General features: G+C 49.2%; 1 protein-coding gene across 1 annotated transcript in view; it reads right to left on the reverse strand.

The window, feature by feature from the left end:
- Positions 1-14,079, reverse strand: part of LOC142260680 (exocyst complex component 6B-like) — a 296,256-nt gene that overhangs the window by 240,175 nt on the left and 42,002 nt on the right. The window contains 4 exon segments of the mRNA XM_075332046.1: positions 11,324-11,528; positions 12,230-12,275; positions 12,411-12,501; positions 13,992-14,039. Coding sequence (XP_075188161.1) covers positions 11,324-11,528; positions 12,230-12,275; positions 12,411-12,501; positions 13,992-14,039 — 390 coding nt within the window.

The following is a 14,079-nucleotide window of genomic DNA, read 5'->3' on the forward strand; positions in this document are numbered from 1 at the left end:
CCTGGGCTACCACCACCATAGGCTCTGGCTGACGAAGTGCCACTGGGACTGAACATTGCACACAATGAGAGTCGTTGGAGCCTGCTGGTAGATTAGCCCCACATGCTGTACAAGCAGTGTATACAGCCCGTGCCTTGGCACCCTTGCGTTTTGTGGATGACATGTTGCTGTCTCCTCAGAGCAATATAGGGGTATACAGCCAAGAAGCGACCGTACAGTGCAGTATATATATATATATATATATATATATCTGGTACAGGAAAAAGTACACCAATACAACACTGTGGCACTAGTGGGGCCAGCACTAATGTGCTGCTTACCGCCCGCTAAACGCGGGTGTGTGGTCGCCAGAAATCCCTAGTCTGGGTCTCCCAGAGCCTGTGTCCGTCCTCCAGCCAGACTGCATGCAGGAATGGCTGCCGGCGTCCTGTGGAGGGGGGGGCGGGCCCTGGGCGTGCTCAGACCAAAAGCGGGAAACCTGCGTCCCACTGTGCCCAGTGAGAGGGCTGGAGCATGTAAATAAGGCTCCAGCCCTCGGCGCTGACGATTGCACAGCGTCTGTCCCATTCCCTGACTGACAGGGAGGGGGCGGGAACGAAGCGGAGCTAGGCCGCAAAAGCCGGGGACTAAATTTATAAGCGCCGCCGCCGTAAAAGCGCGGTCGGCGCTAAGTCCCCGGCGCACTACAAGTCCCAGCCGCGCCGCCGCTCCGAGAGTGGCCGGCGCGGTAGTTCCCAGCACATGAAGTCACACAGCTAAGCTGCTGTGACTCAAACCCCAGCGTGCAGCGCTACTGTCCCCGGCGCACTAACACACCCAGCAAGTCTGGCGTGTGCGTGCCTGTCTGTACGGGGACACAGAGTACCTGAATGGTGCAGGGCCATGTCCCTGAACGGTACCCAGCTCCGTATCCAGCAGGTTCACTGGGTCTGAGGATGGAGCCCGGCCTCAGGGCTTGGGGGCCGGTAAGATCCCACTTCCTCAGAGCCCCTCAGGGGGATGGGGAAGGAAAACAGCATGTGGGCTCCAGCCTCTGTACCCGCAATGGGTACCTCAACCTTACAAACCACAAGTGGGGTAAGAAGGGAGCATGCTGGGGGCCCCATATGGGCCCTCTTTTCTTCCATCCGACATAGTCAGCAGCTACTGCTGACTAAACAGTGGAGCTATGCGTGGATGTCTGACCTCCTTCGCACAAAGCAGAAAACTGGTGAGCCAGTGATCCCACTGGGGGTGTATAGCCAGAAGGGGAGGGGCCTTACACTTTTTAGTGTAATGCTTTGTGTGGCCTCCGGAGGCAGTGCTATACACCCAATCGTCTGGGTCTCCCAATGGAGCGCCGAAGAAAAAGGTCATTTCCGGTTGCACTGACAGGAGCGTCCTTGGTGACATGTAGATAGATCACAGTGGACCATCCCAAATCCAGGACATAGCGACCGAAACCGAAAAGCTGCTCACTGTGCATGGAACCTAGCAACAGGCATGATTAACCCCATAAGGGGCGGTTGTACACAAAAAATAAAGCACGGATTGCAGTGGTCGCCCCTGGTAGCCAGTGACCAGAAGGCACAATGGTGCCCATAACGATCATGCAAGGAGGGAAAAGGAACGTACACTGGAGCATGACTGCCATATGATAAACACAGGCAGGGGGAAAGGGGAGAAGAAGGCCACAACATTTGTAAATAGAAACATGCAGGCAAAACATAAACATGAACAGCATGGCAAAGCACCATAATAAGAGGGAGAACAAGAAAAGAAAAGAAAATAATCTATCCTTATTATATCTATAACTGGACCTAATCATGATACAGGAAAGCCCAGCTAAAATGCAGGCTCCCTAAGGACCCCTGTCATCTTATAATAAAGAAGGGCCACAGTAGTGGGCTACAAAATATGTATTGGTTAGGAGGCAAGGCTAAATCTTCCACAAGAACGAATCAGCCAGCGGCCAAAAGGGGGGGAGGAGACCTATCAAATAAAGCAGCCATAGTTGATTTGATCATTGAGGCCATCAGGATGGCAGGTTTTAAGACGAAAAATCATCCTGGCCTCTTTTTGTAGTAATACACGATCCAAATTGCCACCTCTGGAGGACATTTTGACTTTGAGGATACCCATAAATTCGAGGGCTTCCTTGTTGGAGCTGTGACGTGTATTCATGTGCCTGGCAATAGGGGTGTCACGATCATTTCTTATGTCCCCCATGTGTTCGCCAATACGTCTACGAAATTCACGCACAGTTTTGCCGACATATTGCAATCCACAATGACACGTGGCAAGGTACACCACCCCCTTCGTTTTGCAATTGATGAACTCCCTAATAGATAGGGACTCACCCGTAGAGGTACTGGCGTATTCTTTACCTATCTTGACATTTTTACAGGCGACACATGACTCACACTTAAAACAACCAGATGGTTTACCTGGAAGCCAAGTGGTTTCCGCACTAGGGGGTGCAAAGTGGCTGTGAGTCAACCGATCACCCAACGAGCGATTCTTCCGGAATGTGATCGCCGGTTGAGGTTTAATACAGTCAGCAATGTCCATGTCCATTCCAAGGATACCCCAGTGTCGCTCAAGTATCCTTCTAATGGTTGGGACACCTTTAGTGTACGTGGTGATGAGTCTCACAACGCCCCCCTCATCATTTTGTATAGATTGAGGGGAAAAGAGTTTTGTGCGGTCCTGATCAAGGGAAAACTTATATGCCTGCTTGAGGACCCGATCTGGATACCCCTTCTCCAAGAAACGGGACCTCAAGTCAGCAGCTTTGGCCACAAATTCACTCCGATCCGAACAGTTCCTCCTCAGACGAAGATATTGTCCCTTAGGGATACCCCGCCTGAGGGGCAATGGGTGGTGACTGTCCCATCTAAGGAGTGAATTTGTGGCAGTAGGCTTCCTATAAATCGTAGTCCCGAGCCTGCCACCAGGGTCAACCGACACAAGCAGATCCAGAAAAGGTAAGCTCACAGGATGGATGACATAAGTGAAGGTTAGTCCTAAGGGGTTCATATTCAAGTTGTTAACAAATTCCGTGAATGTCTCAAGGGGACCCCTCCACAAAACAAAAACGTCATCAATAAAACGGACCCACAAATCAATCATGTTGGTAAATAATGACATTGACTCTTCAAACACAATGGTGTCCTCCCACCAGCCCAGGAACAAGTTGGCGTAACAGGGAGCACAGGGGCTCCCCATAGCCGTGCCCCTGAGCTGGTGGTAGGTGGAGCCATCGAACAGAAAAAAGTTGTTATGTAAAACAAATTCCAGCAAGGAAATAACAAACTTGTTGTGGGCCTCAAATTGTTTGCCCCTCGTGGCCAGAAAAAACTGGACGACCTCAACACCCCGATCATGTGGGATGGATGAATAGAGTGTTTCCACATCAATGCTCGCCAAAAACAAATGTTGTGGCAGCCTTCTTCTCCCCTTTCCCCCTGCCTGTGTTTATCATATGGCAGTCATGCTCCAGTGTACGTTCCTTTTCCCTCCTTGCATGATCGTTATGGGCACCATTGTGCCTTTTGGTCGCTGGCTACCAGGGGCGACCACTGCAATCCGTGCTTTATTTTTTGTGTACAACCGCCCCTTATGGGGTTAATCATGCCTGTTGCTAGGTTCCATGCACAGTGAGCAGCTTTTCGGTTTCGGTCGCTATGTCCTGGATTTGGGATGGTCCACTGTGATCTATTTACATGTCACAAAGGACGCTCCTGTCAGTGCAACCGGAAATGACCTTTTTTCCAAAGTCTCATCTCTGATTGGTGGACCTAGCCGTCAGCTGATGGATTTGCGCTGACTTCCGGTCCGGATCTCCCAGAATTATACCTGTTTGTGGGAGGGCTCCCGTGCAGGGTTCCTATTGGCTCTTCTGCGTTCCAGTGTGGAACGCGGAAATACACAACACGCACGGTGGTTTGCAGCCTTTAACTGCGCACAATCTGGGTGCGATGCGCTCCAACCTGGAACGCAAGGGGGCGGTACCTGTCGCCTTGGTAGTGACCTCAGACGCCGGCATGGTAGGGATTAATCGTTTCCATCATGCTCGCTGTAAGTATGGCTTTTTGTACATATGTGGGGTATTACACTGATTAAGGGTGTATAAAGGCATCAGTTCTATCAGAGACTGAGCGCCACCATTTGCCCAGCACACATAGGTCCATCACCTTGTTGGCCTGTGCTGATCCCTGCCACTGCAGGTCGATCTTTCCCAATATTTTCCTCCGTCTCCCCTGATGAACTCTCACTACTGAGAGGGAAACGCGTCGGGAGGAATTGTTTGTTTGTTTGTTTTTTGGTTGTGGGGCAGACATTCTATTTGGGTGCTGCCCTTGTCAGGGCGGAAGTTCATTCACGGGGCACGACAGGGTTTGTAGTATACCCTTCCACCTTATCCTTCCGGCCTGTGACCTCTCATTTTGGGACCGATGTGCAGTCCAGCCCATGGATGAAGCTTGGGTGAGATCAAGCCTATGCGTTGCCAGGTGGCATTTTGTTGTTTTCACACTTTATGCACTAGCACTTTACTATTATTGTTATTATTATTGATTTTATCTAGCCATCAGTAAAAGTTAAGTTTTAGTCCTTAATGCCCCCTCCCCCTCCCGCAGCTGAGAATATCAGCCGCAGCTGCCCCGGGACTGTCGCATCCATTATGCGGCAGTCCCGGCGTGTTACCGGCTCCTCCAGATCCCGTGATGCGTGGCGCAATCCAGGTAATATGGAGTTAACGGCAACTAATAGCTGCCGCTAAGTCCAAGATTAGTGATGGCAGCGTCTATGACACGGCCGTCACTGAACTGAAAGTGAAAGTAAAGAAACACTCACCGAAAAATCCTTTATTTTGAATAAAAGACAAAAAGCCCCTCTTTCTCCACTGTATTAACCCCTCCCAGACACAGCTCCGACGTAATCCACAGCGATGTCCCCCGGCGCTTCCAGCTCTGCTCCAGCCGCGTGTGACAGTTCTCCACGGGTCAGTGAGCGAGTGCTGAATCCGGCTCCTGAGCGAGGCTGCGGGGAACTACAGGACATTTCTCACGGCCGGTGATGTGTACACACTACTGACCGCGAGAAGTGCAGAGTGTGGGGGGAAACATCATAAATAAAGCTGGAATATCCCTCTATCTATCTATCCCTCTATCTATCCATCCCTCTATCGATCTATCCATCCCTCTATCTATCCCTCTATCTATCTATCCCGCTATCTATCTATCTATCTATCCATCTATCTATCCATCTATCTATCCCTCTATCTATCTATTATCTATCTATCTATCTATTATCCCTCTATCTATCTATCTATTATCTATCTATCCCTCTATCTATCCCTCTATCTATCCCTCTATCTATCTATCCCTCTATCTATCCCTCTATCTATCCCTCTATCTATCCCTCTATCTATCTATTATCTATCCCTCTATCTATCCCTCTATCTATCCCTCTATCTATCTATTATCTATCCCTCTATCTATCTATTATCTATCCCTCTATCTATCTATTATCTATCCCTCTATCTATCCCTCTATCTATCCCTCTATCTATCCCTCTATCTATCTATCCCTCTATCTATCTATCTATCTATCCCTCTATCTATCTATTATCTATCCCTCTATCTATCTATTATCTATCTATCTATTATCTATCCCTCTATCTATCTATTATCTATCCCTCTATCTATCCCTCTATCTATCCCTCTATCTATCCCTCTATCTATCCCTCTATCTATCCCTCTATCTATCCCTCTATCTATCCCTCTATCTATCCCTCTATCTATCCCTCTATCTATCCCTCTATCTATCCATCTATCCCTCTATCTATCCCTCTATCTATCCCTCTATCTATCCCTCTATCTATCCCTCTATCTATCCCTCTATCTATCCCTCTATCTATCCCTCTATCTATCCCTCTATCTATCCCTCTATCTATCCCTCTATCTATCCCTCTATCTATCCCTCTATCTATCTATTATCTATCCCTCTATCTATCTATTATCTATCCCTCTATCTATTATCTATCCCTCTATCTATCCCTCTATCTATCCCTCTATCTATCCCTCTATCTATCCCTCTATCTATCCCTCTATCTATCTATTATCTATCCCTCTATCTATCTATTATCTATCCCTCTATCTATCTATTATCTATCCCTCTATCTATCTATTATCTATCCCTCTATCTATCCCTCTATCTATCCCTCTATCTATCTATTATCTATCCCTCTATCTATCCCTCTATCTATCCCTCTATCTATCTATTATCTATCCCTCTATCTACTATCCTCTATCTATCTATTATCTATCCCTCTATCTATCTATCTATCTATCCCTCTATCTATCCCTCTATCTATCCCTCTATCTATCCCTCTATCTATCCCTCTATCTATCCCTCTATCTATCCCTCTATCTATCTATCTATCCCTCTATCTATCCCCTCTATCTATCCTCTATCTATCTATCCCTCTATCTATCTATCTATCCCTCTATCTATCCTATTATCTATCCCTCTATCTATTCTATCTCTATCTATCTATTATCTATCCCTCTATCTATCTATTATCTATCCCTCTATCTATCTATATCTATCCCTCTATCTATCCCTCTATCTATCCCTCTATCTATCCCTCTATCTATCCCTCTATCTATCCCTCTATCTATCCCTCTATCTATCCCTCTATCTATCCTCTATCTATCCTCTATCTATCCCTCTATCTATCTATCTATCCCTCTATCATCTTATCTATCCCTCTATCTTATCTATCCTCTATCTATCTCTATCTATCCCTCTATCTATCCCTCTATCTATCCTTCTATCTATCTATCCCTCTATCTATCCTCTATCTTCCTATCTATCTATCCCTCTATCTATCCTCTATCTATCTATCCCTCTATCTATCTATCTATCTATCTATCCTCTATCTATCTATCCCTCTATCTATCCTATCTATCTATCCCTCTATCTATCTATCCCTCTATCTATCCATCTATCTATCCCTCTATCTATCCCTCTATCTATCCCTCTATCTATCCCTCTATCTATCTATCCCTCTATCTATCCCTCTATCTATCCCTCTATCTATCTATCCCTCTATCTATCTATCCCTCTATCTATCTATCCCTCTATCTATCCTCTATCTATCTATCCCTCTATCTATCTATCCCTCTATCTATCTATCTATCTATCCCTCTATCTATCTATCCCTCTATCTATCCATCTATCTATCCCTCTATCTATCCCTCTATCTATCCCTCTATCTATCTATCCCTCTATCTATCCCTCTATCTATCCCTCTATCTATCTATCCCTCTATCTATCCCTCTATCTATCTATCCCTCTATCTATCTATCCCTCTATCTATCCCTATCTATCTATCCCTCTATCTATCTATCCCTATCTATCTATCCCTCTATCTATCCCTCTATCTATCTATCCCTCTATCTATCTATCCCTCTATCTATCTATCCCTCTATCTATCCATCTATCTATCCCTCTATCTATCCCTCTATCTATCTATCCCTCTATCTATCCCTCTATCTATCCCTCTATCTATCTATCCCTCTATCTATCCCTCTATCTATCTATCCCTCTATCTATCTATCCCTCTATCTATCTATCCCTCTATCTATCTATCCCTCTATCTATCTATCCCTCTATCTATCTATCCCTCTATCTATCCCTCTATCTATCTATCCCTCTATCTATCTATCCCTCTATCTATCCCTCTATCTATCCCTCTATCTATCCCTCTATCTATCCCTCTATCTATCCCTCTATCTATCCCTCTATCTATCCCTCTATCTATCCCTCTATCTATCTATCTATCCCTCTATCTATCCCTCTATCTATCTATCTATCCCTCTATCTATCCCTCTATCTATCCCTCTATCTATCCCTCTATCTATCCCTCTATCTATCCCTCTATCTATCCCTCTATCTATCCCTCTATCTATCCCTCTATCTATCCCTCTATCTATCCCTCTATCTATCTATTATCTATCCCTCTATCTATTATCTATCCCTCTATCTATCCCTCTATCTATCCCTCTATCTATCCCTCTATCTATCCCTCTATCTATCCCTCTATCTATCTATTATCTATCCCTCTATCTATCTATTATCTATCCCTCTATCTATCTATTATCTATCCCTCTATCTATCTATTATCTATCCCTCTATCTATCTATTATCTATCCCTCTATCTATCCCTCTATCTATCCCTCTATCTATCTATTATCTATCCCTCTATCTATCTATTATCTATCCCTCTATCTATCCCTCTATCTATCCCTCTATCTATCTATCTATCCCTCTATCTATCTATCTATCCCTCTATCTATCCCTCTATCTATCCCTCTATCTATCCCTCTATCTATCCCTCTATCTATCCCTCTATCTATCCCTCTATCTATCCCTCTATCTATCCCTCTATCTATCCCTCTATCTATCCCTCTATCTATCTATTATCTATCCCTCTATCTATTATCTATCCCTCTATCTATTATCTATCCCTCTATCTATCCCTCTATCTATCCCTCTATCTATCCCTCTATCTATCCCTCTATCTATCCCTCTATCTATCCCTCTATCTATCCCTCTATCTATCCCTCTATCTATCTATTATCTATCCCTCTATCTATCTATTATCTATCCCTCTATCTATCTATTATCTATCCCTCTATCTATCCCTCTATCTATCCCTCTATCTATCTATCTATCCCTCTATCTATCTATCTATCCCTCTATCTATCCCTCTATCTATCCCTCTATCTATCCCTCTATCTATCCCTCTATCTATCCCTCTATCTATCCCTCTATCTATCCCTCTATCTATCCCTCTATCTATCCCTCTATCTATCTATTATCTATCCCTCTATCTATTATCTATCCCTCTATCTATCCCTCTATCTATCCCTCTATCTATCCCTCTATCTATCCCTCTATCTATCCCTCTATCTATCCCTCTATCTATCTATTATCTATCTATTATCTATCCCTCTATCTATCTATTATCTATCCCTCTATCTATCTATTATCTATCCCTCTATCTATCTATTATCTATCCCTCTATCTATCCCTCTATCTATCCCTCTATCTATCTATCTATCCCTCTATCTATCTATCTATCCCTCTATCTATCCCTCTATCTATCCCTCTATCTATCCCTCTATCTATCCCTCTATCTATCCCTCTATCTATCTATTATCTATCCCTCTATCTATCTATTATCTATCCCTCTATCTATCCCTCTATCTATCCCTCTATCTATCCCTCTATCTATCCCTCTATCTATCCCTCTATCTATCCCTCTATCTATCCCTCTATCTATCCCTCTATCTATCCCTCTATCTATCCCTCTATCTATCCCTCTATCTATCCCTCTATCTATCCCTCTATCTATCCCTCTATCTATCCCTCTATCTATCCCTCTATCTATCCCTCTATCCATCCCTCTATCCATCCCTCTATCCATCCCTCTATCCATCCATCCATCTATCCATCTATCCATCTATCCATCTATCCATCTATCCCTCTATCCCTCTATCCCTCTATCATATATCTATCTCTGTATTATCTATTTTTTTTTTATTTTCAATGTGCTTTATTGCTGTAAAGGCATTAAAAAATGCAGGGACCAACATGAAAGAAAACGCACCAAAAACGCATCAAAAACGCACCAAAAACCCACCAAAAACGCACCTGCGTTATTGGTGCGTTTTTAACGCAGGTGTGCTAATCCTTCACTCAAGAAATTTCTTAAGAAAAATCATTTTTCTAGTGTGAACATAGCCTTAATCCCCTCTGCGCACTCTTCAGCGCAGGGAGCAATGTGAGCGCTCTGTGGCTGCCTTGCTGCCCGTGCGCTGTCAGGCTGATTAGTGAGCTATTAATCGTGTCCGTCCCTCCACAGATACGGTAAGTGGTCACCCAGATGCAGCAGCAGTTACAGAGGCGGCAGCGGCACAGGAGGGGGCAGGAACCTGTAATCACAGAGGCCGACCGCGTCCTGCACGGACCCCCAATATGAGGACCACCCACCCAGCAATGCACGGGCTCCAGAGCCAGCGTCATACAGGTCCTATATAAGTGCTCGCCAACCTGTGGCTCTGCGGGCACTGCCATACTCCCTGCACGTCCCCATCAGAAGGCCACACACTGCGGAAGACGATCCTCTGCAGCCTTCTAGTGCCAGCCTGAATCCTTGGGTCATCACAAGGACGACGGTAGCAATGTTTATATTTCAGTTGGCGCTAATAGTCACAGCTGCACACGGGCAGCCATCTGCTGGGCACAGTGCGATCTCAGCTCCTGAGCCCACTCCAGACGTCACACCCATGTGGTCACAGTGTGGGCGAGCTCGTGACCGCTTCTAATCAGCAATGCCTAAAACTTAACTGTGAAGCCACCGAGCGACGCTCCAGGGGGAGGACGTACCGTCCGCTGCAACCACCACTCACTAACTCTGGCTGAAGCGTCAGGGATGTCAATGTCATGGCACTGCAAACCGGGGGGCAACAGATAAAGACCCTGCGACACGGGAGGAGGAAGTGACTGGACCAAGCTGTGCTGCAGAATGAGGGTTACTGCCCCTACAGATCACGTACCCCGAAAACAAGACGTCCCCTGCAAATAAAAGCCCCGGGGACCAATGGGACACGGGCGACTTCTACCAGGAGGCAGCGGCCAGGGGCTGAGCCGCCTCTCCACCGGCCCCCGAGCAGAGCCGCCTCCACCCCATGAGCAGAGCCGCCACCACCCCCCGAGCAGAGCCGCCTCCACCCCCCGAGCAGAGCCGCCTCCACCCCCCGAGCAGAGCCGCCTCCACCCCCCGAGCAGAGCCGCCTCCACCCCCCGAGCAGAGCCGCCTCCACCCCCCGAGCAGAGCCGCCTCCACCCCCCGAGCAGAGCCGCCTCCACCCCCCCGAGCAGAGCCGCCTCCACCCCCCCGAGCAGAGCCGCCTCCACCCCCCCGAGCAGAGTCGCCTCCACCCCCCCGAGCAAAGCCGCCACCACCCCCCGAGCAGAGACGCCTCCACCCCCCGAGCAGAGCCTCCTCCACCCCCCGAGCAGAGCCTCCTCCACCCCCCGAGCAGGAAAAGTTCTCTGTGTCATCAAGAGAGCTGAATAAAGGTTGATGCCTCCGCCACTCCGTCCAGAGCACTGACATGTTATGCTGCAAGTCTGATAATGACAGGGAATTGTGTGATCCGGCAGATCGTGATATATGATAGAGTGGAGACCACCCAGGTGAGAATGTTGTGCGGACCCCACGAGGACACGACAAGCGGGGGGTTGTAGTCTGGGGGGTGGCGTCTTACCTGCTTCATGGCAGACTCCCCGATCCTCTCCGAGTGCTTGCGGATGCTCTCCAGGAAGTCCTTCAGGTCAGACATGGAGACGTCCTTGATCTCCTCCCGCAGTTTGGGGATGTTCTCCACCATGGTGCGGCAGAAGCGGTAGTGGCTGACCTGCGGCAGGTACGTGTGCTCCATCTGCTCCAGGGTCTTCAGTGCGGGGTAATGTCTGCAACGGAGGGGACACGGCAGCTCAGCCACAGCATAAAGCTGTCCTGTACAGTGCTATAGAGACACTGCTGCCTACTGTCAGTGATCGTCTGCACCCCGCACCCATTCATCTCACCTGCACTGACACACTGGGGCAAACCAGCAGAGAGGAGTCGGCGCGCCCTCCGGGAGGGAGTCGGCGCGCCCTCCGGGAGGGAGTCGGCGCGCCCTCCGGGAGGGAGTCGGCGCGCCCTCCGGGAGGGAGTCGGCGCGCCCTCCGGGAGGGAGTCGGCGCGCCCTCCGGGAGGGAGTCGGCGCGCCCTCCGGGAGGGAGTCGGCGCGCCCTCCGGGAGGGAGTCGGCGCGCCCTCCGGGAGGGAGTCGGCGCGCCCTCCGGGAGGGAGTCGGCGCGCCCTCCGGGAGGGAGTCGGCGCGCCCTCCGGGAGGGAGTCGGCGCGCCCTCCGGGAGGGAGTCGGCGCGCCCTCCGGGAGGGAGTCGGCGCGCCCTCCGGGAGGGAGTCGGCGCGCCCTCCGGGAGGGAGTCGGCGCGCCCTCCGGGAGGGAGTCGGCGCGCCCTCCGGGAGGGAGTCCGCGCGCCCCAGCACCGCTGAGAGATTCCAGCTCTGGAGGGTATACACCTTGTGCACAGCTCTGCAGGCGGAGGACTTATCACACAGCACTGGCGGCACATCTCTGCGCTACGGGGAAGGCGAGCACTCACCTCTTCGCCCTCATCTGCTCCCGTAATTTACTGTACATTTCCAGCACTAAAAAACAAAAGACACACAGTAAAATCAGAAGAAAAACAGAACAATCCCCGATCACCCCAACAATAATGTGCACCCCGGGAGGAGCGCAGGACGTGCCGAAACACGCTGCTCAGTGTGAACACAACCCACTACCTGGCAGGCACAGGCTCAGCTTCTCCACGGTGGCAGCGATGTTCCTCTGCTGGATGCGGCACTGCTGCAGATCCTTCATGGTGGATAATAACTGAGGACGGAGCGAGCAGAGCGCTCAGTGTCAGGAAATATTATACAACTATTCTACATATACCCTCCGGTACCACCAATCACAGCTCAGCTCCTCCAGCACGACCAATCACAGCTCAGCTCCTCCTGTCATCCCTCCAGTACCACCAATCACAGCTCAGCTCCTCTGCTCATCCCTCCAGTACCGCCAATCACAGCTCAGCTCCTCCAGTCATCCCTCCAGTACTACCAATCACAGCTCAGGTCCTCCAGTACCACCAATCACAGCTCAGCTCCTCCGCTCATCCCTCCAGTACTGCCAATCACAGCTCAGCTCCTCCAATCATCCCTCCAGTACCACCAATCACAGCTCAGCTCCTCCAGTCATCCCTCCAGTACCACCAATCACAGCTCAGCTCCTCCGCTCATCCCTCCAGTACCGCCAATCACAGCTCAGCTCCTCCAGTCATCCCTCCAGTACTACCAATCACAGCTCAGGTCCTCCAGTACCACCAATCACAGCTCAGCTCCTCCGCTCATCCCTCCAGTACTGCCAATCACAGCTCAGCTCCTCCAATCATCCCTCCAGTACCACCAATCACAGCTCAGCTCCTCCAGTCATCCCTACAGTACTACCAATCACAGCTCAGGTCCTCCAGTACCACCAATCAAAGCTCTGCTCCTCCAGTACCACCAATCAAAGCTCTGCTCCTCCACTCATCCCTCCAGTACAACCAATCACAGCTCAGCTCCTCCTGTCATCCCTCCAGTACCACCAAAGCTCAGCTCCTCCAGTACAACCAATCACAGCTCAGCTCCTCCTGTCATCCCTCCAGTACCACCAATCACAGCTCAGCTCCTCCAGTCATCCCTCCAGTACCACCAATCAAAGCTCAGCTCCTCCAGTACGACCAATCAAAGCTCAACTCCTCCTATCATCCCTCCAGTACCACCAATCACAGCTCAGCTCCTCCTGTCATCCCTCCAGTACCACCAATCAAAGCTCAGCTCCTCCAGTACGACCAATCAAAGCTCAACTCCTCCTATCATCCCTCCAGTACCACCAATCACAGCTCAGCTCCTCCTGTCATCCCTCCAGTACCACCAATCAAAGCTCAGCTCCTCCTGTGATCCCTCCGGTACAACCAATCACAGCTCAGCTCCTCCGGTCATCCTTCCGGTACCACCAATCACAGCTCAGCTCCTCCAGTACGACCAAAGCTCAGCTCCTCCTGTCATCCCTCCGGTACCATCAATCACAGCTCAGCTCCTCATCATCCCTCCAGTACCATCACAGCTCAGCTCCTTCTGTGAATCCTCCAGTACTACCAATCACAGCTCAGCTCCTGTTGTCATCCCTACAGTACCACCAATCACAGCTCAGCTCTTCCGGTCATCCTTCCGGTACCACCAATCACAGCTCAGCTCCTCCTGTGATCCCTCCGGTACCACCAATCACAGCTCAGCTCTTCCGGTCCTCCTTCGATGTCACAGCTTTGTATACAGCATTACCTCCGCCCCGTCCAGCTGCAGTCGCCTATTAGTGTCCATCACTTGGTTCTGCAACAGAAAGAATATAAATGGACGACCTGTGAACTGC

The sequence above is a fragment of the Anomaloglossus baeobatrachus genome, unplaced genomic scaffold (genome assembly GCF_048569485.1).
Source record: "Anomaloglossus baeobatrachus isolate aAnoBae1 unplaced genomic scaffold, aAnoBae1.hap1 Scaffold_160, whole genome shotgun sequence".
In the NCBI taxonomy this organism is placed as follows: Eukaryota; Metazoa; Chordata; class Amphibia; order Anura; family Aromobatidae; genus Anomaloglossus; species Anomaloglossus baeobatrachus.